Below are 25,290 nucleotides of genomic sequence, written 5' to 3' on the forward strand. Positions count from 1 at the left end.
ACCCTTCGCCCGCCAAAACCACACTTTAATCGTTTTCACGTTCTCCAACTCTGGAGAAAAGCCACAGCAATTTCCGTTCTCGCCCACTCCTCACATATAACCCCTTCTGCCTTATTTCCAACGTGTTCCTTCGGTCCTCAGCTACAGGTCCCTGTTATTGCCGACTCGCAGTCCTCTCCACCACTCCCATTCTCACTAGGAGTTGGAGGATTGTTACACCCCTGGTTCGTAGCCTCACAGCGAACTGCTACCGTGTTCCGTTGATGGGATATATTTTAATAAATAAAGCATCTTGACAATTATAGTGTTTTGTATAAAATGAAGAAGCCAGTTGTAAGGCAGGCGGAGTCCTCACCCCTGTTGGGGTTCACGCTATTGGGCAAAGACGAGTGCAGTTGTTTATTAGACACTTGGAGACGGCGGTGTTGGGGTTCAATATTCCAGGATGATTATGTTTATCCGAAGTCGGTCCATCGGGATAGAGGGTGACTTGCTTTCACCCCAGATGCGGGGTGACAGGTGACAACAGTGGAGGAATCGCAGGAGTTGCGGGAGAACAGGCGGGTAGTTTGTTCACGGTGCAGTCACTTTATGGGAGAGTGTGTTTGAAGCTGCTTGTAACTTCTTTCAGCCAGGGCTCCACGTGTTTTTAAACACTACCTCCTCCCCCCCTCCCCCCCCCCCCCCCCCCCACCCCTCACCCAATCCACTCCATCGATTTATGATAACGGCTAATCCGGAAATATTGACACTGAAAATGAAATACATTTGCTGAACATTACATATCATCAAACATCGGCGATCAGTGGCAGGGTTCGAGCGTACTGGGAAAAGGCCCTATGCTCGGTGGAGAAGTGAACAATTAGTGGAAGCACTAATGTTTCCAAACTGCATGTATTTTATGGGGTGTTTGATCGATTGACATGGGTTTTATTCCTCGTTCCATTCCCCCCTCTTTATACCTGAATGCGGGACATGTTTACGCGGGACCCTTTCGGATCATAACAGATGTAATTGCTTTGCAATTCCCTGATTACAGGGGGTCGGGTGGAATTTGTTTGATCAGGGCCCGGCGCGGTTCTTGCAGATGTGTTGAATTCACAGCAGCGGCACTGCCCCGACCAACTTTGTTACATGTCAATAATAGCCTTAGGATTTTCTTTATAAGTTTTATTTTTAAATGTAAATGTATATTTTCCTTTATGATGCTGGCGGGGACTATTTTATGCTTTATTACATGTATCACTGGTAAATGGATGGGTGCATTAATACCACGGGAAAGGCTCCTCACTAAGAAGAAAACATCTGTAACTCGGTGTGTGCAGACGGCACATCTGTTCATAACATCTGTCCCCAGGCACGACACTCACTTAAAAACCGGTAAAAACATCGCAGTTGTGATTTAAGCAGGAACAATCTGAATGTAACATATTAGCCCTTTGTTAAGAGTTCTCAATACTTTGATAGAATTTAATGTTACTCGATATCATTGTAGGAGAATCATTTAACATTCGCTTTGACCTTTCAAACACCGATGAATGTTAAGGGAATTTTACTTATTATTTCATAAATATGCGTTATTCCTAAATATATATACAAATAATACATTACAATCAACGCATGCCTTTTACTTATACTCATTATGTCATTAAATCAATTAAGGGTAGGGTCTCCGGATAAGCTGGGGGTGTTCTGAATGTGGACATGATTATATTAAAAAATCAGATTGTGGACCAAAGCCGATTACATCGAGAACAGGCTTGTAAAATAGATAAATAGTTCGTTTCAACAAGTGTGCAATGCATCGCTTTCTGAGGCGTTCTGAATGTCTTGGTGTGAATGGAGCTGAACACGCTACTGGCTCCAGATTCTCGGCATGCCCCCATTTCACCTGGCAATTGTCCCTCCGCAGCTGTTTGTAGCATTAGCATAGCTCTGATCTTTGCAAACAATGAACTGTACAAATGAGATAAAGACAACCCACAATTTCAAACGCAGATTAAAGGTTTCAATGGATACATGAAACGCCAGACTGCCGGGAGACAAACTGAGCCATCCCACTTTCCGATAACGGCAACTTTTATAGTGCTGTGTTTGTCAGGCGATCTCGCTTAAAGTTGGCCGATTGCTCGAAGTAGAGAATAAAAACGTCACGGGAAAAAAAAACATTTATTTTTCTCTCTTCTCGCTCTCCCTCTCCCTATGTTATGGTTTGCTGGTTATGTAATCGCACCAATTTCTCAGTTAAATCAGAGTCTACTTGATTTGAAATAATCAATTTAATGACTTCTTCCTCCCAATCGGCAGAGATCGCTAATTAGTTCGACTGTTGCGTTTTCTAATTGACCTGAAACAGGCGAATGGGTCACTTCGCAAGAAATCTCCAAAACACACACCTAAGTATCCTTCGTAATTTTACTTCATAAAAAGAAGCGCATGGCCACGATTTCAACAACCGCCCGAGGTTTTTATTTACAGAGACAGGTTTGGATGGTCATTCAGAGATCACGGAGGGAAATTTCAATATCATCTCCCTCGTCCACCCTGAGGAAAGGAGAGAATGGCGGGGTGATCACGGCTCTCCGAGCGGAGATGAGCTCGATATTTGATCTCGCCAAGGCTCACCCTAACCCCTCGGGGACATTTCCTGTTTTGATTTTTTCCCCCAATCATTTTCACCTTTGAGGCGCCACCTCTCCCCCTCCTCTTCCCTAAATAATGCCACAAGCGCCCCGTGTCCCAAACTACAACTGTCCGTTTATTAAAGGGGTCAATTGCCCTTCCGCAATTTTCCACGCGTTCAACCTCCAACTTCCGTCGATAATCGGTTCCTTTATTTCTGGTAAACGCGATACGTTTTGAAGGGAGGAGTGTGGGGGTAAATTCAGAATTATTCATTCCATCATTTAAAGTCATTGGATAAAAGTATCATATAAATCACTTCCTCTGTCTACGTTGGAGGCAAAGTCAGTGATAGCTTCCAAAAGGCCACTGGTTTACATATTTGGAGAGGAAGGTTTTTCAGGCCGAGAAGAAGTGAACAGTTTTTAAGAGGCGCCACCGGACCGATGGCCCGACCGGTCTCTTAAACAAAACAGAAAAAATGTGACTTCTGTGTATAAGCGAGTAAGATACATGCTTGCCCAATTCATTCAAACCATTCGGAAGTCACTAAAAATGGAACAATCTACAAAGGGACACGCTCCCTCCGCGCTGCAGTCGCGACTAATGCGCACAAAAGCAAGAAAGACAAAACATTCATCCAAAGGCAATGAATAAAGAAAATGCCTGATCGCAGATGAAACAATTCCCATCGTCTGGTGAGGGGGCGAGAAAAAAAGCTGAGTTGCCGGGTTTTTTTACACGCTAGCGCACTTGTAAGAATAGTTAGTGACAAAATAATGAGAGGCCATAAGTATACTGTCAAACCCCTGAATCCCACACGTTGACAGACTCGTTTTCCCATTTCTGCCTGATCAGTCCGTGATCTGAATTACCGAGAGACTCCACCTCCGTCATTAGCGGCCTTGTGCCTCGATCACACCCGCTGGATCACCGGCCGGGACTGAGGGAGCTGTCCCAAGAGAGATTGGGTGAAAGACATTTAGTTTGTATCCATTGTGAGACTCCGGCTCATTTTTAAACGATCCCACATAAATGTGCCATATTTCAGTTTGCGACCATCCACTGTTTGCAAAGACTTTTCGCAATTATACTGATGTGCGTTTTCGAATTAGTCTGGCATTTCACCCAGGCCCCAGTTTGCAGCCAAATGTTTACTTTCTTTATCACAATTCACAATGGGCTCCTGGCTCTGTGGAACTTGTTAAAGTGGAGGACTGAATCAATTCAATAATCAAGTGACGGGACAAATGTGTTTTCTGAAATGTCCTGATTTTGTCCAGCATTTCGGGGAATGTAATAACAGCGAATTTCACGCTGGAAGGATCTGAGAGCCCGAACTCACAACTGACTTACCGCCAAATGCACCAATAGCTAAAGTGCACTTGCTCTCTTGTGTTAGAATCTGCCTTCCTCCTTCCCCCTCCCTTCCTGTCCTCGACAGCCCGTTCTCGCCGTTCTTCCATCAATCTCTTTTTAGTCATCGCCCTTAATTGTTCTTTCTCCTCTCCGATTTTTTTTCGGATTTTTATTCTCATCTTCACCTACACACCACTCGTGCTTTTATCAACGTTGCCTAATTTTCATCTTTCACGTTTTCTTATTTATTCTCTCCATTCGTGTTTTTTTCCCCCCAGAGGTTCTGAGAAGTCGTATATCCTTCTATTTGCCATGTGTTACATCTCTGTAATCGGAATTGGATTGCGTAAAACTAAATGACAACGGGCATTCATTCTCTGGGGCTGTGTGTTTTGTTTTGCGTGTGTCTTCTTAATCCAGGAATAAACATCTTCTAACTCTAGGAGCCTCGAGAGATCCACATTGTACAGAGCAGCCCAGATTGATTTAACGCCATCATGTTGTGAATAACTCGTTTACATAATTGCTGGACACTGTTCTCTGAGTTGGTCAGCGGCTGATTTAGAACCACGTGGAGCTCTTTCTATCTTTCCGTTTCAAACTCAATGAATACAAGTTTAACTCAGATCTAAGTGAGAATTAGTGTGTCCGATGCCTCTACTACAGACGCAACAAGCTCTTTGTAAAGCTCTTTGTAATCCCAATGTTCCCGGAGACGACCAATTCTTCTCTCCCCTATGTAAAATCATCCCAATACATCTATTCCTTCGTAAACGGCTGCCAAAGCCGCGATAATGCAATGAAGATCGCTACGGACAGGTTATAAATAGCCGCAATAAGGCAGGAGACTACCTATCTCCCAATCCCCAGGACTGGGTTTAACCTGTGATAAATGCACAAGCCGGCTTCAGCAGCTGAGTACCTTTGTGTCGCACTCCGCGTGGTTTCAGAGATTGGATGAAATGCATCTCTCGGAAGCTGACAGTGAGGAGCCTTGGATTTATTGACATGTACCCGGTACAAGCCAGAAATTAGCATTTTTTAATATACCTTTTTCATGCCTCCAGCTTCCATATCCTCTGATTCTCAGCCTGAAGAAGGGTCTCGATCCGAAACGTCACCTATTCCTTTCCTCCTGAGATGCTGCCTGTCCCGTTGAGATACACCAGCATTTTGTGTCTATCTTCGGTGTAAACCAGCATCTGCAATTCCTCCCTGCACATGAGGAATTGGAATCTCTATTCTTCACGTGTTCCAGACCCAGGTGGGAATTTAGTGCCACAGCAATGTCCAAAGGATTCAAAACTATTCAACGCACAGGCTGAATTGCTCAGGATCGATCTTTCCCTTTCTTGGCAATTTACGATAATTGTCCACTTAACTAATGCAAATCTCTAGTTGGTGTGTTTTAATTAGTTTTTATGACTTGTTTCTGGGGGACATATGTATACATAATGAATTAAGGTTTTTTTGTTGTTGAAGCAATTAGATTAGTACATAAAGAAATGTATCAATCCCTATTTGGAACAATCTGGCGCTATTGCTTGGGCCGCTGGTAGCTCTCTCACGGGGCATCTAGGAGTTAGTTGTAAAGCGCTCTGAAGGCCAAAATGCGTTCACATTAGAACTCCAAATCCCAAGATGCTCTTCGGCTTCCCCTCTCACAAGCCTGTAACATCTTCCACAACTTAGGTATATCTTCTGGAAGAGCATGCTGCCAACAATTTTATCACAAAGATTGCGTGGAAGTTTGCTTCGAGCCTGTGTTTAAATCACCCTGTCGCTTTCCTGTAGCATTGTTTAGAATTTTCACCTGGCATATTCTGAAATCAAGTCAAGTCAAGTCAAGTCACTTTTATTTCTATAAAACATTAAAAAAACAACTCTCGTTGACCAAAGTGCTTTACATTGGTGGAGGTATTAACGTTATACAACATTGGTTCATAGATTAAGTACATACATAAATACATACATATAACCCTCCCTCAAAGGGCGTCAAGAAAGGCTTGAGAGTAAAGATGAGTTTTAAGTCTCGACTTAAAGGAGTCGATGGAGGGGACAGTTCTGATGGGAAGAGGGATGCTGTTCCACAGTCTAGGAGCTGCAACCGCAAAGGCGCGGTCGCCCCTGAGCTTATGCCTAGACCGCGGGATGTTCAGTAACCCCTAGTCGGCCGATCTGAGGGACCTGGAAGTGGAATGGTGGGTAAGCAGACTTTTGATGTAGGTGGGGGCACTAAATTGTTGGGAAGAGTGCAAGATCCTATCAAAAAATAATGTCACGGATCAGCTAACCCTTATTTCGGACACGTAAGCAACTTGCAAATGAATGCCGACTCAGGAAACATCCCCTGGGGAAGAAGGGCAAGCGAGGTTTAAGTGGAAAGATGTTTCAAAGAGCTGGCATGCGAAGATGGGCTGATTGGCCTCATTCGGTGCACTTATCACCGGGTCTGTTGTTGCATTAAATTTCAGTTTTCTGTACAATTGCATGTTTGCATCTGCTGGCTAAAGGCGTGGGCTTTCGTTAGCTGCACAGAGACATTCACAGGAGAGTGTGTGTGTGTGTGTGTGTGTGTGTGTGTGTGTGTGTGTGTACAGTGTGTGTGTGTGTGTGTGTGTGTGGAGTGTGTGTGTGTGTGTGTGTGTGTGTGTGTGGGTGTGTGTGTGGTGTGGGGGGGGGTGTGTGGGGGGGGGGGGGGGGGGGGGGTAAATGTCACAATAAATGCAGCGGCCGGGGATGCTGCTGTGGGCGGGACCTGGAGCACTCACTCCCCGTGCAGCCTCGGCCAATCGGCAGGGGTGCGGCCGCGCCACGTGACGGAGGGAAGGTTGCAAGTTTCAGGGAAATGTGAATGAGAAAAAGCCGAGCGTAATTTGAAGCTTGATGGATGTGAACCCTGGCTGCGAAAACCCCCCAACCACAGCCTGTGTCACACTCGGATTTCGAAGGAGCCCCCGGATCCCGGAGAGCGATGATATCCAGGGGAAAGCGGAGCCTCGTACCATCGGGCAACTGACTTGAGCCTTGCACCTTGGACTTGCTCAAACCTTGCCTGTTCTCCTGTCCACCCTTCTGGCCACCCTTCGCTTGTATGTGCGCCGACTTTAGCCCATTGACTGTGATGCAGCGACCACTGGGAAGCGGGACCGCCTTCAGCATAGACTCCCTGATAGGCACCAGTCCACAACCCAGTCCTGGTCACTTCGTCTACACAGGCTACCCTATGTTTATGCCCTACCGGCCGGTTGTCCTGCCTCCGCCGGCCCTTCCACAGCCGTCACTGCAGCATAACCTCCACGCCGTGCCCAACCCTCACCACCACCACCACCAAGTGAGCAACCTGGCCGGCTCTCTCTCCAACGGGTTCTGCACCAGCCTCGGCCAAGGGATGGCCGTCACTACCCTCATGGCCACTTTGCCGGGCACCGGCGAAGGCAGCCGAAGCTTCCCGCCTTCCCCCAACCGGGAGCCGGCCAGGAAGTTCATGCAGGCTCTGGTGACTCTGGACAAGACTGAAGGCGGGGTCCAACAGGAGGGCGAAGAGACCAAGGCATTCCTGTGCAAAGACGCCCCGACTCTGTCTTTTCCAGTCTCTGAAGCGGTGCACGCAGTTATTGGTAAGATAATTATTCCTTCAAAAACAATACTGTCAGTGCCAATGAGCAGGTTAAAATGCACAAAATTGTTTACAGTCGACACGTATTAACAAAAACAGCAGGGGTGGAAAGTCTTTGCGCATTCGGAGAGTTCCACTTATTTTAAGTTCAATCCTGCGCATTACAAAACGTGCCGACAGCCTTCTCATGTCTTGCGTTTCACCATTAAAACAGAGCGATCTTTGAAAAAAGTTACACATTGTTATGCGCACTAACACAAGTTTACAATTGAAAGAGAACGGACACGCTGTCTCAAGAGGTATTCGCAAAATTAAATGGATGTAAGGGATCAATAGCCTTTGTAAATCTTTCATCTTGCCTCGCTGTAGTTGAGGCCGTGTTTATTAACATATGAAGCGCGGATTTCGGATGTGCGTGTTTGAATTGAGCCGATCTCTGAAAATTCACGCAATTATTTAGAACCACTTCATCAGTTTGTCTTTAATTAATTTCAATAAAATGTTTAAAATGTAGTCGCAAATAGCCCTCCATTTAAACAAAAAGCAAACGGGTAAGTGAAAATGACGAATAACAAAACAGAGTTTTCTGAACTTTAGAAAAATGAAGTTTAAATAATTAGTTGCCATCTAATTAGGCGCGTGTATTATTGATTAGTTTGAAATTTCAAGTCCTGTTGTGTTTTCCGCCCGCCCTCTCTTTCTCGCCCAGGTGCTGTCACGACTAACAGAGGACACGACAAAGTGGAGTCGCATGTAGACGAAGATCCCAAAAGCAAAGATGAGAGTTTTTCCATGGACAGTGACCTCGATTACAGTTCTGATGATAACATCACATCGCAGGCCACTCACAAGGGGGAGGACACCGGCGCAGGCCTGGAGGAGAATCTCCACCACAAAACCACCGCAACCAGTACAGCGACGGGCAAAAACAGAAGGAGGAGAACAGCTTTCACCAGCGAACAACTGCTGGAACTGGAGAAGGAATTTCACTGCAAGAAATACCTGTCGCTGACCGAGAGATCCCAGATAGCCCATGCCCTCAAACTTAGCGAAGTACAAGTCAAAATCTGGTTTCAGAACAGAAGGGCCAAATGGAAACGGGTGAAGGCGGGCAACGCTAACTCCAAATCTGGAGAGCCGTCCAGGAATCCCAAAATCGTGGTGCCGATCCCAGTGCACGTCAGTAGATTCGCGATCAGAAGCCAGCACCAACAATTGGAGCAACCCAGGCCGTGAGGCAAAACTTTCCAACGCGGCAAGATTAGGGGCAGAGAGAGCGCGCGCACACACACTTACACATACACTTACACACACACACACTTACACACACACACACACACACACACACACACACTTACACAAAGACTAACTTCCAGAACGAAAAGCCGAGACTTGCAACGGACAGACCCCTATTTATTATAAATGAATAATTATACTTTGTTTGTATATAAAAACTGAGAGAAAATGCATCAGCCCTGTACAGTGTTTGACTGTTTTATGGACCAAAACATATCCACTGGGAATTGCGCGAACTTCTACATTCCTGGAGAGAAAAGGAACGCGATACTGAGGGTTACATTTAAAACATCTGACATTGGTGTTTTGACCACTTTGCATTGTTTCATCGTATCCCACAAGGTAAATTCGTAAAGTATTGCTATTTAATGGTCCTTTTTTTTAACGTACACGCGGACACTGTCATTGTGATAGATTTCGTTTTTTTTTAATATATTTTCTCGGCGTAATTCACTTTTCAAATTGCGGTTCCTTTTTAAAGGGGAAGGGGGAGAAAAAACGAAGTATGGCTTATAAAAATAATGGTGTTAATTTATTTTACATTTTCTTTTTGGAAAATACGTAGCATATTTCTTATAAATGATGAAAATTATCCAAAAACATTCATAAAATGCCTTGTGAATAAAACCGAGCGTCGGTTACACAAATAACGCAGTCGCCGCTTGCAGTTTCTGCTAAATGTTGCTAAATTGTTGGTATATTTGGTTGGGGGGGGGGTTGCGAAACGGAGGGTGAGGTGGTTACCTGGGAATTCTTGTAAGATACTAATTTGATCTGAATTTGTGAAGCTAAAATAGAACAACAAATGTGAACACTGCGACTCGCCAGAGATGACTTTACTGATCTCTCGACAACACAAAGTTTCACCGGATTCACGGTTTGTTGACGTGCTGGTGACCAAATCGATCTGATACGGGTGTAAATTAGCCGCAGAGCCTTGGCCCAATAACAACCCGCATCAGTTTGTAAAAAAAACACACCTTTTTCAAGCACAACCTCGTCACGAACTTCACGTAGGTTTAAGTTTAGAATGTAAACTTTGCTAAAGGTACAAATAATTGACTACTCTTGAAAATACAATAGACAACTGGACTATTTTGATGTTGATATCAATTAATATATAATCCATAATTAATAGACCAGTAAACCTTAAACCTGTAAGAAGGAACTGCAGGTGCTGGTTTAAACCGAAGATAGACACAAAAAGCTGCAGTAACTCAGAGGGACAGGCAGCATCTCTGGGGAGAAGGAATGGGAGACGTTTCAGGTCGAGACCCTTCTTCAGACCCAAAACCTATTCTGCGGGCACTTACAACTCCTCCGACAACGCCTGGCTTCCAGAGATGGAGTAAATAAGATAAGAACTAACATACTTTTAACAGACACAAGGATATATCAATATGGAATGAATCTCTGCGGAATGTCAATCGATTTAATCCCCAAACTAAACTCGAAACGATTTATCAGATGAACATTTCGTGCAGCGTTAAAATAAAATTCGGCGGAAATGAGGGGCAGTTCTAATAATTCCGTCATTAAAATAAAGTCACACTTGTGTACAATGAATGGGTATTTCAGAATAACGTGGGCGCATAGTCACTGAGTTCAGACTGCCGGCGATTTGGCTAAAGGAATTATAACGGTAGTTCGAACTAAACTGCTCTGTCCGAGCCATTTCTACACAGGAAGCCACATTATGCTGATTTACAATGCAATTTAAGGTTGGCACTTTACAACGAGTTCAGTTCACAAGAGCTAGCGAATGAGGGGGGGGGGACATTAGCCAAGTGTTGGAACTGCGCTGATGTAAATATTCCCTTGGGAAGTTGATCCTGCTCACTTTTTGTTTTCCAGAGATAAAATATCATTTACAAATCGATCCTATAATAGGACCCACAAAAACCTCCAGCGATCTCTTGGCAAGGATCCGCCGGTGTTCCCGATGCCCCCCCCCCCCCCCCCCCCCCCCCCCCCCCCCCCCCCCCCCCCCCCCCCCTGTAACTAAACCATCCCTTGCAGAAGGTCAAAACGATTGATGACAGATAATTTACCCTGGCCACATATCATCTAATTCCATCCCCCCCCCCCCCCCCCCGCCCCCCCACACACACCACCAAAAAAAAAAAACAAAGTCGTCTCTACACCCCACCCCCAACGCCACCTCCCTCCAAAATGTTAGTGGCGACTGTGACAGTGTTGTATTGTGGCTGACCCTGACCTCAAATAAACGATACACGACAGGATGTAGCGAGTACAAGATAAACAACTGGGCATTTGATCGCTGTCACCATTGCCATCATCAGCGCTTTAATTTGGCTGCCTAATGAGTCAGATCGCAGGGAGAGATAAAAATTGTCAATCGCCATGGCTTTTAATGAATTTTTTTGCAAATTGTAATCAACCCCGAACGTCGCAGCTCAGTGATTAATGGGTCCCAGGAGAGATGGCTAGCACCTCGCTTTTCATTACATCTCATACACGCTGCACTAAATTAACAGCAACTTGTCTGCGCTTAAAATTAAGTCCCAATGATTAATTTTGATGGGGAGTCTAAAGAATAGCTCGTCCTAATAGTTACTGGCCCGCGATGCTTTTTCAAATGAGCAGAGCTCCGAGCTGAATATTTCACCTCCCCCTTGAATAACTTGCACATTCACATCGAAAAAATCGGGCAAAGGACGGCGAGGATCGTTTTTCTTTCGTGTTAAAGTCAGAGACAGTGCAGAACAATATGACAACATGATAATGTACCTGGTAACTGAACTATTCTGATAGGGTATAGATTAATATATAATACATAATTAATAGGCGAACAAATTCAACGCCTGTTCTGTCCGCATCTTAACAGAATACATTCGGATTCTCTGACATTTTGGGGGTAAATCAATACTTACTTTCCATAATATGCGTTAGCATCCGAACACAGATTCATTGATCAGTTTAAGGGTTTATTAATCTTCATTTATATTGCAATTGCCTCGTTAACCGGAGGAAGCAATAATTAGAAATTGAATATGGTATAGAACATCCATCTGCAACCGTAAGTTGGGGACTGCAAATTCATACTTCATTCAAATCATATAACCTTCATTTGCGAAATGGCATGGAGTGCTTGCAATGGTCGAAAGCGAGTTGCCAAACTCCCTTGTTATTTAATATTTAAAATTGCTCCCGTTTGTGTTGAGAGGGATGCTAACAAAGACTTAAAATGTAAAAGTCAAACGATTTGCATAATCTAAAGAGAAAAATGCGTCCCTTCTCTGAATATAAAGAGAAGAAATAGAGTGTGGTTAAACCGCATGACAATGCCCAAGAATGCTTGATGTCAGTGGGGAACTCAACGCTGCCAGCAAACAGCACACCCTTCAAAGGAAAGCAATTCTATTCACATCACAACTGCCGAGAAGTATTTTATCCAATATTTGGAAGTTGCGTCATTTTATCGAGCATGCCGTGATGTTTGTGTTGCGTTCCCTGGTTTGATAACGCCAGGAATATACTGTGTGGAAACTTTGTCTCTCCTCTTTCTGTCTCTCCCCCTCCCCCTCCCCCAACAGGCAAGTTGACCCTGCATTTCCAAAATTGTCAATGGCAGAAGGAGCGGAAACTAACTTGAGGGATATTCATTCTCCAATTAACCAGGCGACGCTCTCTCCTCTTGCAATATACACACTGTAACATACCGCCTGTAATCGCTGCGGCGTTAAATCGGCGCAAACGCATAAATATCACGGAGAAAAGGTGATTACAGACATTAAACATTGCGAAGAAATGTCCAAGTTCTCCAGTTGATAATATTACACAATGGACACAGGAAAGAGTTGTTTAATATTTTTTACAAAATATAACTTCTCAAAATACAACACGGTCTTAATAATTGGATATCATGTACAGTTTGATCTCCGTTCATTAACAAATCTCTAGAGTTAATTGAAAATGCCCATGCAATATGGCCAGGGGTTAATAGAAGATGTCTAGCTCTGACTTTGTATAAGCCGGGTGCGTTGCAATGGAGTTTTAATATATGTGCGGGTGATATCCGCTGCTAAAATGAAGAGAGATAGAACCTAATAAAAACCCATTAGAAGGATAATAATGGAGATCTGCTTTTCGCGCCTGCACTGTGCACTAAATGACTGCACTACCCTCGGATGCTCATAAAACTGAAGCTGTCTTTCTGTATATCGAGACTTAACCGAGAGGGACTGGAAACCAATCCTGAACAATGTTATCCTGTGACAAGCTAACTTTACAGACGTTGAACTACAGGACCCGCTCACTGTTCACAGCCCTTGTAGCAAAATGAACAAAAGTGCTCATTTAAGTGCGGAATTTCTCACCGATCCCTCACACCGGGTAATCGCTAGTTTTTTAAAGATTTGCTTAGCCAGAAGACATTGTCAATTTGTAAACTTGGCGTCTGCCAAACCGTAATGTTCGAGGTATCTAGGGAACAATTCGGAGATAACAAAACGGTTTGCATTTACGCTCGATATCGAAAAGTATTTATTTGAACATAGTCAAAGACGCGTAATACCAGAGCAGATAGGCCACAGAGGCAGAGGTGAGATAAATAGACCATTTGTAAAACTCTCTTGGTACCGGGCCTTATTATTAGGTAGGCTGACAAGCTCATTGAGGGGAGTTATAATTCCTTTTATACCCGAAGTGTAAACACATCAGTTAACTGCTGGTTAATATATTGGTGTCTATAGCAAAGGGCACCGCGCCTGAACTGAATATCACCCGTCCAATATTGGCAGCTGCACGGATGGGGCGCATATTAACATTTTTTTTATTTTTGCTCTGTTCAAAACTAAATGCAATTCTTTGAAATCATTTAATTTGAAATTATTACCTATTCAAACGGCTGAAGAGCAGGGCATGAGGCGTTCAGATATAAATCGTTGCAGACGGCTACAGTGCCCTCCATAATGTTTGGGACGAAGACCCATCATTTATTTATTTGCCTCTGTACTCCACAGTTTGAGATTTGTAATAGAAAAAAAACCATGTGGTTAAAGTGCACGTTGTCAGATTTTAATAAAGGCCATTTTTATACATGTTGGTTTCACCATGTAGAAATTACAGCTGTGTTTATACATAGTCCCCACATTTCAAGGCACCATAATGTTTGGGTCACAGCAACGTCATGTAAATGAAAGTGGTCATGTTTAGTATTTTGTTTCAGATCCTTTGCATACAATGACTGCTTGGAGTCTACGATTCATGGACACCACCAGTTGCTGGGTGTCTTCTCTGGTGATGCTCTGCCAGGCCTGCATTGCGGCATCTTGTTTTGGGGGCTAGTCCCCTTCAGTTTTCTCTTCAGCATATAAAAATGCATGCTCAGTTGGATTCAGATCAGGTGATTGATTTGGCCACTCAATAATTGACCATTTTTTAGCTTTGAAAAACTCCTTTGTTGCTTTAGCAGTATGTTTGGGATCATTGTCTTGCTGTAGAATGAACTGCCGGCCATTGAGTTTTGAGGCATGTTTTTGAACTTGAGCAGATAGGATGTGTCTATACACTTCGGAATTCATTATGCTATCACCATCAGCAGTTGTATCATCAATGAAGATAAGTGAGCCAGTATCTTCAGTAGCCATACATGCCCAGGCTATAACACCCCCACCACCATGTTTCACAACTGAGGTAGTATGCTTTGAATCTTGGGCAGTTCCTTCTCTCCTCCATAATTTGCTTTTGTCATCACTCTGATAGCCAATCTTCATCTCATCTGCCCATAAGACCTTTTTCCAGAACTGTGGTTGCTCTTTTAAGTACTTCTTGGTAAACTGTAACCTGGTCATCTTGCAGTATAGCCTCTGTATTTATGTTCATGAAGTCTTCTGCGGACAGTGGTCATTGACAAATCCACACCTGACTCCCGAAGAGTGTTTCTGATCTGTCAGACAGGTGTTTGGGGATTGTTCTTTATTATAGAGAGATTTCTTCTGTCATCAGCTGTGGAGGTCTTCCTTGGCCTGCCAGTCCCTTTGTGATTAATAAGCTCACTAGCGCTCACTTTCTTTTTAATGATGTTCCTAACAGTTGATTTTGATAAGCATAAGGTTTGGCTGATGTCTCTAACAGTTTTATTCTTGTTTCTCAGTCTCATAATGGCTTATTTGACTTTCATTGGCACAACTTTGGTCCTCATGTCGATAAACAGCAATAAAAGTTTCCAAAGGTGATGGAAAGACTGGAGGAAAGACTAGGTGCTGAGAGCTCTCTTATACCTGCATTAAGGAGGCAATTAAACCCACCTGAGCAATTACAAACGCCTGTGAAACCATTTGTCCCAAATATTATGGTGCCCTGAAATGGGGGGACTATGTATAAACACTGCTGTAATTTCTACATGGTGAAACCAAAATGTACAAAAATGGCCTTTAATAAAATCTGACAATGTGCACTTTAACCACATGTGATTTTTTATATTACAAATCTCAAACTGTGGAGTACAGAGGCAAATAAATACATGATGGGTCTATGTCCCAAACATTATGGAGGGCACTGTACGTTCATCTCAGTGATCATCCTGAAATACGACATTTTCGTAATAAAAGTAGAGTCGTGTTTAGCTTTAATACCAAGAATGTAATGATGCCGGTGAGCAAATACATCTTAGAGTACAGGTACGCAAGGCACGAAATAGAACGACAAGCGTTAATAAAGCCACATAAAACAAAATGAACATTGTGAGTTGTTTCCAAAGGAAGTTATGTTCAGACCACACTTGGAAATGTATCCTTATTATCAAAAGTAATGTGGAGCCACTGAAAGTGCAAATTACATATTATTTTAATTTGTTCGTTCCCGGATGTGTCCGGCATACGCAGACCATCCCTCGAACTGAGGAGCAATTAAGAGTCAACAGTATCGCTCGGTATGACGTCATATTGGCCCAGTAAGGATGGAAGGTTTCCTTTCCCCTCGGGAGATTATTGAACCAGGTGGTACAACAATCTGGTCGCTTCTTGGCTGTATTGGTTGATTCTAGCATTTCTATGTATTAACAAACAAAATCATCGCTCTAATTTGAATTATCCAGCTGCCATGGTAAGATTTGAACTCATGTGTCTGGATCAATAGTCCAGAACTCTCGTTACAGGTCTACAAAGGTATTCGCCACAATTCACAAGGACCCCTATATACTGGGAGGTGAGCCGTCATCAGGAACTGGCCGAGACTCTTGCTCAAGACCCCAGGACTTTGTGTGCACATACATTTTAGGGTGTACATACAGAGGGTACGAAACATAACGATAAACATTAGTAGAGCGACTTATCGAACACGCTGAACATTATGTGCCGGAACACTATGAGGCATCGCTAAAGGGCTTGAGATAGAGCTGTCGCCCTCGCCACGAAGTCCCAAGTCAGTTCTGGTCTGGGCATTCGGCTGGAATGTGCCAACAGGAAATTCTCAGATTTCCCCGGGAGAGTTGGGAATATAGAGCTGACTGACACAAGAAGTAATCGAGGTGGAAAGGACAGAACAACTTAAAAGGGAATCTTCAGAACTGCAGGAAAATGCTGGTGCGGTGAGATGGAGAGAAGGTGGTGGAACGTGACCACAAGCATGGATTAGTGGGGCCGAATGGCCGGTTTGCATGCTGTATGCAACCCACGGAAATGCAGGGTTGTGCTGATGCAGGCGGGGAGACTAAAGATCCTGGGGGTGGGGGAACAAATAGAGGTGGGCTGTGCCGGTGACTATGTCTGCATGTTACAGCACTCACACCGCCCGTGGCAGATATCCTCTATTACGGCCAATGAGTGACTCTTTCACTTGTCCAGTAGGCCGGTCCGAGAGACACATGGAACTGCAAATGCTGAGCAAAACATAAAACCGCTGGAGGAACTCAGCGGGTGTTGTATCACCAGTGGAGGGAATGGGCAGTTCGGGTCGGGACCCTTCTTCAAACTGCTGGGGATGGTGGTGGTGGTGGTGGTGGGGACGTGGGGCAGCTGGAGAGGAAAGAGGGGACAAAGCCTTGCGAGTGATAGGTGGATACAGGCGAAGGAGGGGGAGATGGGCACATGATGGTAGTAAATGACAAACGTCAAAGGTGAAAAGGAGACAACAAGATGTCAGACTGTGAAAGACCAGGAAGCGTGAATAGCCGGGGGGGGGGGGGGGGGGGACGACATAAGTGTAGGGAGACAAATGCAGTTGGGGGGGGGGGGGGATTTATATGAAAAATCAGGGACTCGCGGATAAGTGATGGGCGTGCCTTGGATTGGGAATTGATCGAGGTCAGCTGTTCTACGCTAGTGATGCCTCACTATGGCAATGCAGGAAACCAAGGGCAGAAGGGTCAGTGTGGGAATGGGAAGAGGAGCTAAAATGTTTCGCAACCGAGAGATCCAGCAGGTCTTGGCGGACAGAACACGTGTGTTGTGAGACGGCCGCCTCGCCCACGCTTGGTCTTGCCCGAGCCGGTCAAAGCGGCCAGATCAGGAGCACCGAATGCAGAAGACCAAAGATCCTATAGCGGAGCTAGGATCATTGCAGAAGACGAGGTCTGAGAAGACGCGAACCTCTGTCTCACCTGGATGGAAGTATCCACACTTTCCACATCCCCTAGAAACCGTTCCCTCCGAAACTCCTTGGTTCGCTCGCCTCTTCCCACCTGACCTGACCCGACCCCTCCCCAGGTACTTTCTCCTGCAACTGCACGAGGTGTAACACCTGTTTCTACAACTACTCTCTCACTTCCATCCAAATATGCCAGCAGCCTTTCTGATGAGGCGTGCACCATTTTCCAATCGCGTCGACCCCTTCACACGTATCCTCGCCAGGCTTTGACCCACCCTCACCAGAATATTGAATTCGCTTAAAGTAATCCTTCCTTTGCCTCCCGCCCACCCCCACATCCCCAACCCCACCTTGGTGGGCACACAATTCCCACACTATATCCCACCACCCGAGTCATCCTGCTCCTTCCCCCTTCTCCCATCTCCCATCCCCTTCCCACATTTCCCTTTAATCCCTCTCGTTCCCATTCCTCCCCTGTCCCTCCCTCTGGCTTCAAGTTTAACTCCTATTTCCTTATCGGACACATTTCTGCCTCCTTTTCAACTCTCACCTTTGTCATTTACTCTACCCATCTGCCATTCACCCCCTCACCTGTATCCATCTATGACTTGCCGGCATTGTCCCGCCCTCTTTATTCCACCCTCCACTCCCACTGAAGAAAAATCGTCTGAAGAAAAATCCCCTCATCTGTCTATTTCCCTTCACAGATGCTGCCTGACCCGCTAAGATCCTCCGACAAGTTTAAGAAAGAACTGCAGATGCTGGAAAATCGAAGGTAGACAATAAATGCTGGAGGGTCTCAACCCGAAACGTCGCCAATTCCTTCTCTGAGTTTCTCCAGCATTTTTTTGTCTTTCTCCAACACGTGTTGTGTCTATCCTAATTGTTAAAGATTGAGAGTACGAGTGCAGATGATCACTGGCTCACTGTGATTGTAATCACCACAGATGTATTTTAACTGTAACGCAAATCGACTGCTGCAGATGCGCAGAGTTATCGAGATTGGCAGTCACAGATGTACACTGCTACCAATATGTTGAAATTATTATTGAATTGTACCCAGTGTTTCACTGACTACAGCTGATGCGCAGTTAATGATCATTCTGAATCTGCCTCATACTAAGTGTTACGAATATACTTTGACACTTATTAGACGCTGAGCGTTACCGATGCACAGTTGTGAATGAACAATGTTATGATAGACAGTAACGTGTGTGCAACAATTATTATTGATGAGCATAAATTGTTACAGACGCGATTTAATGTTATAGATACTGTTTAGATATACATCGGCAGGTATGGACGTCCCTTGGCACTCAAGGGTACATACAGACAGACGTGCACTTTGGTATAAATTATTTTAAGTGTACGTTGAAATGAATGCAGACTGACTGGAAATAAACACAAATGCTGTACCATTCAGGGTCTACCTGTACTGGTTAGGTACTAGTCAGGGTGTGCTGGTTTCAGGCAGTGTGCAGAAGGAACTGTAGATGCTGGTTTACACCGAAGATGGACACAAAATGATGGAGCAACTCAGCGGGACAAGCAGCATCTCTGGAGAGAAAGAATGGATGTCGTTTCGGGTCGAGACCCTTCTTCAAGACTTATTCCTTCTCTCCAGAGATGTTGCCTGTCCCACTGAGTTGTGTGTATCTTCGGTGTAAACCAGCATCTGCAGTTCCTTCTGCACACTGCCTGAAACAAATACACCCTGACTAGTACCTAACCAGTACAGGTAGACCCTGAATGGTACAGATGTATCCTGAATGGTACAGCTGGACATCTATTGGGACCGGTGTATCCTAACTTGTACAGGTGGACCCTAACTTGTACAGGTGGACCCTAACTAGTACAGGTGGACCCTAACTAGTACAGGTGGACCCTGACTGGAACAGATGGACCCTGACTGGCACAAGTAGACATGGCTGGTATAGGTAGGCAGTGAGTAGGGCAGGTGTACCAAAGCTGATGGGGTGGACTGAGCGGTCCGGATGGACCCTGACTGTACAGGTGTGCTCTGACCAGTATAGGTGGACACTGATTGGCACTGGTGCAATATAACAGGTGGGCACTGACTGGTAGAGGCGGGCATCGATGGGCACAGGTGGGCGCTGTTTGGAATAGATGGGCACCGATTGGAACAGGTGGGCCTTGACTGATGCAAATTTACACTGCTTGTTACATCTGTACAATCATCAACACACAGACTGTTGTGTGTGTACGCGTGTAGTTGTAGGTACACGGCGTTACAGATGCACATCACGTCGCCCATGAAAACTTCGGCAAGTGGCCATTTCTTTACAGGTATATATAACGTTATTGATGGACACTGTTACGGGTCTGACCACAAAGCGTTACACTGGCTGCGAATCGTGTACATGGTCAGCTACACTAAAGTCACTGTAGCATACCAGCAGATGTAGATGACAAGTAACTCAGCAGTTCAGGCAGCATCTGGGGTGGAAGATTGCAACCTTCACGTAGTCCACACTAATGGTTCGACTAATGCAATCAACCCGACGTGCACAAACAAAAGATGAAATAGACCAAGTTGACCTACAACTTTAGGCTGCGCACGCCATACGGAAGAAGAAGAAGAGGACAGCATCTGTGGAGGGAAGCGACAGACGACGTTTCTTGTTGCGACTGTCCAGAACCGAAATGTCGCTGAGTTAACTCCAGCAGCAGCTTTACTCGGGAGACCATGTATCTAATTCGGCCCGAAACGTTGCCCATTTCCTTCGCTCCATAGATGCTGCTGCACCCGCTGAGTTTCTCCAGCATTTTTGTGTACCTTCGATTTTCCAGCATCTGAAGTTCCTTCCTAAACACGTGTATCTAATGTTGATGTTTTCAAGAGAGGTTTAGCTATTGGGGCTAACGAAAAAAGCAGGAACGGGGTACTGATTTTGGATGATCAGCCATGATCATATTGAATGGCGATGCTGTCTCGTAGGGCCGAATGGCCTACTCATGCACCCTTTCTTTCCTATGTTTCTATGTTTTGTGTCAACAGAAGCAGGCGCTGGCTGATCGCACAGCTGTGATGGAGATGGATAGATGGTTTGCAGTGGGTGCTGAGATGATGGGTCCAGGGTCCCAACACATCATTCGCACCGACTCTTCACCGCTTCTCGAGTCTGTGCATATCGGTCTAATTTCCGGAATGTTCCCACAACAAAATGAGATGTGGTTATGAAGCACCCCCTCACTACAGCCTCTCGGTTGGACCGCGGAGCCGCTCTATCACTTTGGAAGTGACCGACTTCTAAACTAATGCAAAACACACAGCACGCCCAGGGCTACCGGCCGGTGTCAGGACTGATCTCTCTCTCCTTTGCTCCTCGCACCCGCCCCTCCCGGTAGTGCATTGGCCATGGATCACCCTAATCGGCTTTAGGACACTTGATGCAATGCCGCCGCCTTTGTCTCGCTGACAAACCCGCCTTTGTGATGTGACCGCCACTTGTTTAAGCTCCCCCCACCCCCTCCCCTTCTCTAGTTTGCGGCTGCGAGTATGCCAACCGTTGCCTGAATTACAATGGATAAAGCGGGATTACACCAAACTGATCCCCATTAATAGCTGCGATCAATTTGCATGATGTTCCACGCCCGATCTGCAGACTCACTTTAAAAACCCATCGCTTTATTGTTGATTCAAGCATTGCGCTTCAATGAATCGGATCAGGGGGCCTCGGCGTGACGCTTATAAGGGTATGAAGTTCAGGAAGTCTGCAGCGGAATTGCCCCAGTAAATGTTACCAGCCGCATCAGTATTGTAATTGCCTGGAGGACCTCTGGAAAAGTTCTCCCCGCAAACTGTTGGAGAGCAAAACTGGCTCTGTCCCATCTCTGCCCTTCACCCTTTCCTGTCAGATACCTCCCGTTGTGGAGCACTTGTTGCAGATACATGTGATGGCGGTTGGAGATGCAAAATTAACGCAGGAACCCTATTCCGTTATTCAATGAGGATATTAGTGATGCACCCCCGGTTTCCTGAACTTTTCCTTTGCTACACTGAACCCCGTTCTTGAATATTGAAAGTTTCCAGGGCATCGGGGGAGGGGGCGAGGAGAAGAAAAGGAGGGGGGAGAATTGGGAGAGAACAGAGAGGGAGAGGAAGAGAGGGGTGAGAGAGAAATCCTAGTATCTGCTAAACGGAAAGATACAGTGAATGGCACACAAGCAACTGGGATCGCGAGAAAAACAAGGTGCTGGTGGAACTAAGCGGGTCAGGTAGCATCTATGGGGTGGGGGTGGGGGTGTATAGGCGACATTTGGGGTCGGAATCCTTTAGGCAGGCGAAGAGAGGTAGCTGTTAGAAAGAGGTCAGGAGAAGGGGCTTAAGCTGGTAAGTGATACGTGCAGAGAGACACAACATGCTGTGGAGTAACTCAGCGGGACAGGCAGGATCTCCGGAGAGAAGGAATGGAGGACGTTTTGGGTCGAGACCTTTCTTGAGTCTGAATAAAGGTCCCATTTTTTTAATGATAAATTTTGCTTCAGAGGCGATTTCTTTTTGTATGTGAAAACCCACTTGAGAACCATGGGCGATTTTTAAAATTTACATCCGGATTTTTCACTACTGAAACTTTTTAGATGCCAAAGCAATCAAGAAAAAACACAAATAATGCCTTACTGTTGATGAAATGGAGTGAGCAAATGGCCAAGCACTTTGGCTGTTGTTGTCCCTTCAGCTCTCGCTTCTATCTACTGTCATTTCTCCTCACTTTTGGAATTCTGAAGTAGGATAAATGTCTCTCGCGCTTATCCCGATTTCCATAATTATTTACAGAGCAAACATTGACCATTTCGGCGGGTTTTAACGGGCCCGCGACGCTGGAAACAATGGTCAGTGCTTACCTGCAGTTCATCGCGTGTCCTCCAGTTGGCGTAGCGTAGCAACAGTACGGGTCACAGGCCGTGCAACCTCCCTATAGCACCTAATATTCAATACGGATCTGGACCTAATACTTTTGCTGTTTTCTCAATCTAGTGTGCACATTGGATGTATGTTCTCCAGAACACAATAATTAGTTTCATTTTAAAAGTCCTCAATTAGATTCAGCAGTTTTCACCTTTCCTTTCTGGGCTTCATATCAAAGAATCTTTGTTATAGAGTCATAAAGTCATCGAGTCATACAGCATAGAAATAGGCCCTTCAACCAAGAATTGATGTTTTGAAGAACAGACAGTCCTGAATGATTAAGTGGAGTCATCCAGGAATATCTCAGAGGTTTCCAGAGTTGTCACCAAGCAACAGTTGAAGAAGATAAATGCTATAGGGTCCTATTGTGCATCATCAACAGTGGAAGGTCCACAGTGGCAGACCATGGGCATGCGACTTAAATGGAAAATGCTAATGTAGCTTCAGCTTTGATCTACAACCCCCCCCCCCCCCCCCCCCCCCCCCCCCCCCCCCCCTCCCCATGGAAATAGTAGATGCTGGAATCATGTGCAAAACATACAGTGCTGGACAAACCGAGCAGGTCAGGCAGCATTTGTGGAGGGAAATAGATAGACATAATTTTGGGTCAGAACCCTTCAGACAGTAGGAAGGAGAAAACTGGAAAGGAGAGGTTGGGAGTGGGGCAAAGCCTGGCAAGTGATAGGTGGATAAGGTGAGGGATATTATTGGCAGACAGGTGGAGTAAGTGACAAAAGCTAGAGATGAAAAGTAGATGTAAAAAGGTGTCAGGTAAAGAGAAGAAGAGGGGAGAAATGTAAACCCAGGGGGAGGGATGTAGGTGGAAGGAGACAGGAGGGTGGGGCATAAGGTGATAAGGTACTTGCTAGAGTTTAGAAGATTGAGGTCGGATCTTATAGAAACTTACAAAATTCTTAAGGGGTTGGACAGGCTAGATGCAGGAAGATTGCTCCCGATGTTGGGGAAGTCCAGAACAAGGGGTCACAGTTTAAGGATAAGGGGGAAATCTTTTAGGACAAGATGAGGAAAACTTTTTCACACAGAGAGTGGTGAATCTCTGGAATTCTCTGCCACAGAGGGTAGTTGAGGCCAGTCCATTGGCTATATTTAAGAGGGAGTTAGATGTGGCCCTTGTGGCTAAAGGGATCAGAGGGTATGGAGAGAAGGCAGGAACGGGATACTGAGTTGGATGATCAGCCATGATCATATTGAATGGCGGTGCAGGCTCGAAGGGCCGAATGGCCTACTCCTGCACCTATTTTCTATGTTTCTATGTTTCTTCTATTAAGGGGAAAATAGGAAATATAGGGGATAGAGAGGAGCATACAGAGGGAAAAGGAGCCGGGTGTCTGGAGTGGTGGGGGAGATGGGTGCACATGTTGGGAGAAGGGGAAAGAAAGGGGGTTACTTAATTTGGGGGATTTAATATTCATAACATTGGGATGTAAGCTACTCAAGTGAAATGTATTATTATTAAACCAATTCTATGTCAACCCCAAACCAATAATATCCCCAATACCATCATGCCACAAACTTTCAATAAATCAGATACCAACTGAATAGGAAATCACCCAAAAAAGTGGAAACATCAAAAACAAATGCTAAATAATTCAGATCAATTTAACCAACAAAACACCAATAGAAATACCCACCATAAACTCTTTTAAAAACAGCACCAATTCACAACTCAAAGAAAATTGATATAACTTAATCATTAATTTGTCCATTGTTAAATCACCAATAAAACCCAATACTAACGTTTAATTAAATCACCAGTAAAAACTATACGAACTCAACATTAAATCACCAATAAATGACCTTTTTTTATAAATACAGCTTATCCTGCAATAAGAAATCAAGAACAACTTTAGAAAAGCATTGTCAGATTCTTCTGAGAAGTGGAATTTTCAGCATTGCTTTTGGCAATTTTCAGCACTGCCTGGTCCTGTCATCTAACATCACTTATACCTGGATGACCTTGTGTTGTGTAGTTTTTCGGATGGCTTTGTTGAGAAAGTTGTTGTCAGAAGATCTGCAATAACTTACTGTTGATTTTGTGTGTTGGTGAGTGGGAAATATGGTTAGAACCACTCAGGACAAATCTTTGGGGACACATTTGTAGCAGGCAGCTTAGCTGCAGGAAAACTTAAATGAGACAGAATTTCAGAAGGGAAATAAAACACATATCAAGACTATAATATGTTAATGTCAAGACAATACACGTGGAACATGTGTACCAACTTTATTATAGTAAATTAGACCAGCACAAAGTAGAGACTACAAGCCTCTTCACTGAAGGTCTTGGGATATTCAATCTTCAACTGAATCTTCAGTCTGAAGAAGGGTTTCGGCACAAAACATTGCCTATCTCCTTCGCTCCATAAATGCTGCTGCACCCGCTGAGTTTCTCCAGCATTTTTGTGTACCTTCGATTTTCCAGCATCTGCAGTTCCTTCTTAAACGTTCAATCTTCAACTAACTTGTGTACTCAAGATAAGCTTGCTCTATTTCCTGAACTATTATATTCTCAAATAAATGTTCTAATACTGTTGTAGAGTGCCTTTTTAAAAAAAACAAACAATGGTTTTGATTCAATGCCTCTTCTTTGGTCCTTTCTTAATAGTGTGCAATACTACATGCATGGTAGATGGCAAGATTCAATTCAAAGGCTCATATGTTACTTATAGGCCTTGCACACAATAAGCAATGACCAATAATTGCAACAGTTTCCCCCGAATACCAGCCTTATTTCTTTTCAGCTCATATGCCCATTATGAATGCCTGCGCATTTTTTTTTAATTTATCTGCTGAATTCCCATGGTTTTCGCCATTGGCTGGAAAGCAATTTTAATGCAAACATTCAAGGACGTTCCACAGAAGCATAAATCAAATACTAATGAATACAGAGTTATAT

General features: G+C 44.7%; 1 protein-coding gene across 2 annotated transcripts; it reads left to right on the forward strand.

Moving 5' to 3' along the window:
• The first annotated feature begins 6,811 nt into the window (after nt 1-6,811).
• gbx2 (gastrulation brain homeobox 2) lies at nt 6,812-12,733 on the forward strand. 2 transcript variants are annotated; one of them, XR_008723749.1, is made up of 3 exons: nt 6,812-7,601; nt 8,310-9,238; nt 12,454-12,733. XR_008723749.1 is itself a non-coding variant. In XM_055638439.1 (2 exons), the coding sequence occupies exons 1-2, from the start codon at nt 7,076-7,078 to the stop codon at nt 8,834-8,836; spliced, it is 1,053 nt and encodes a 350-aa protein (XP_055494414.1). In that variant the 5' UTR covers nt 6,812-7,075; the 3' UTR covers nt 8,837-9,546. The 2 variants fall into 2 exon arrangements, 1 of the variants encoding a protein (XP_055494414.1); XM_055638439.1 differs by lacking the exon at nt 12,454-12,733 and having other exon boundaries at nt 8,310-9,546.
• Nucleotides 12,734-25,290: the final 12,557 nt, after the last annotated feature.

The sequence above is a fragment of the Leucoraja erinacea genome, chromosome 7, assembly GCF_028641065.1.
Source record: "Leucoraja erinacea ecotype New England chromosome 7, Leri_hhj_1, whole genome shotgun sequence".
Lineage (NCBI taxonomy): Eukaryota > Metazoa > Chordata > Chondrichthyes > Rajiformes > Rajidae > Leucoraja > Leucoraja erinaceus.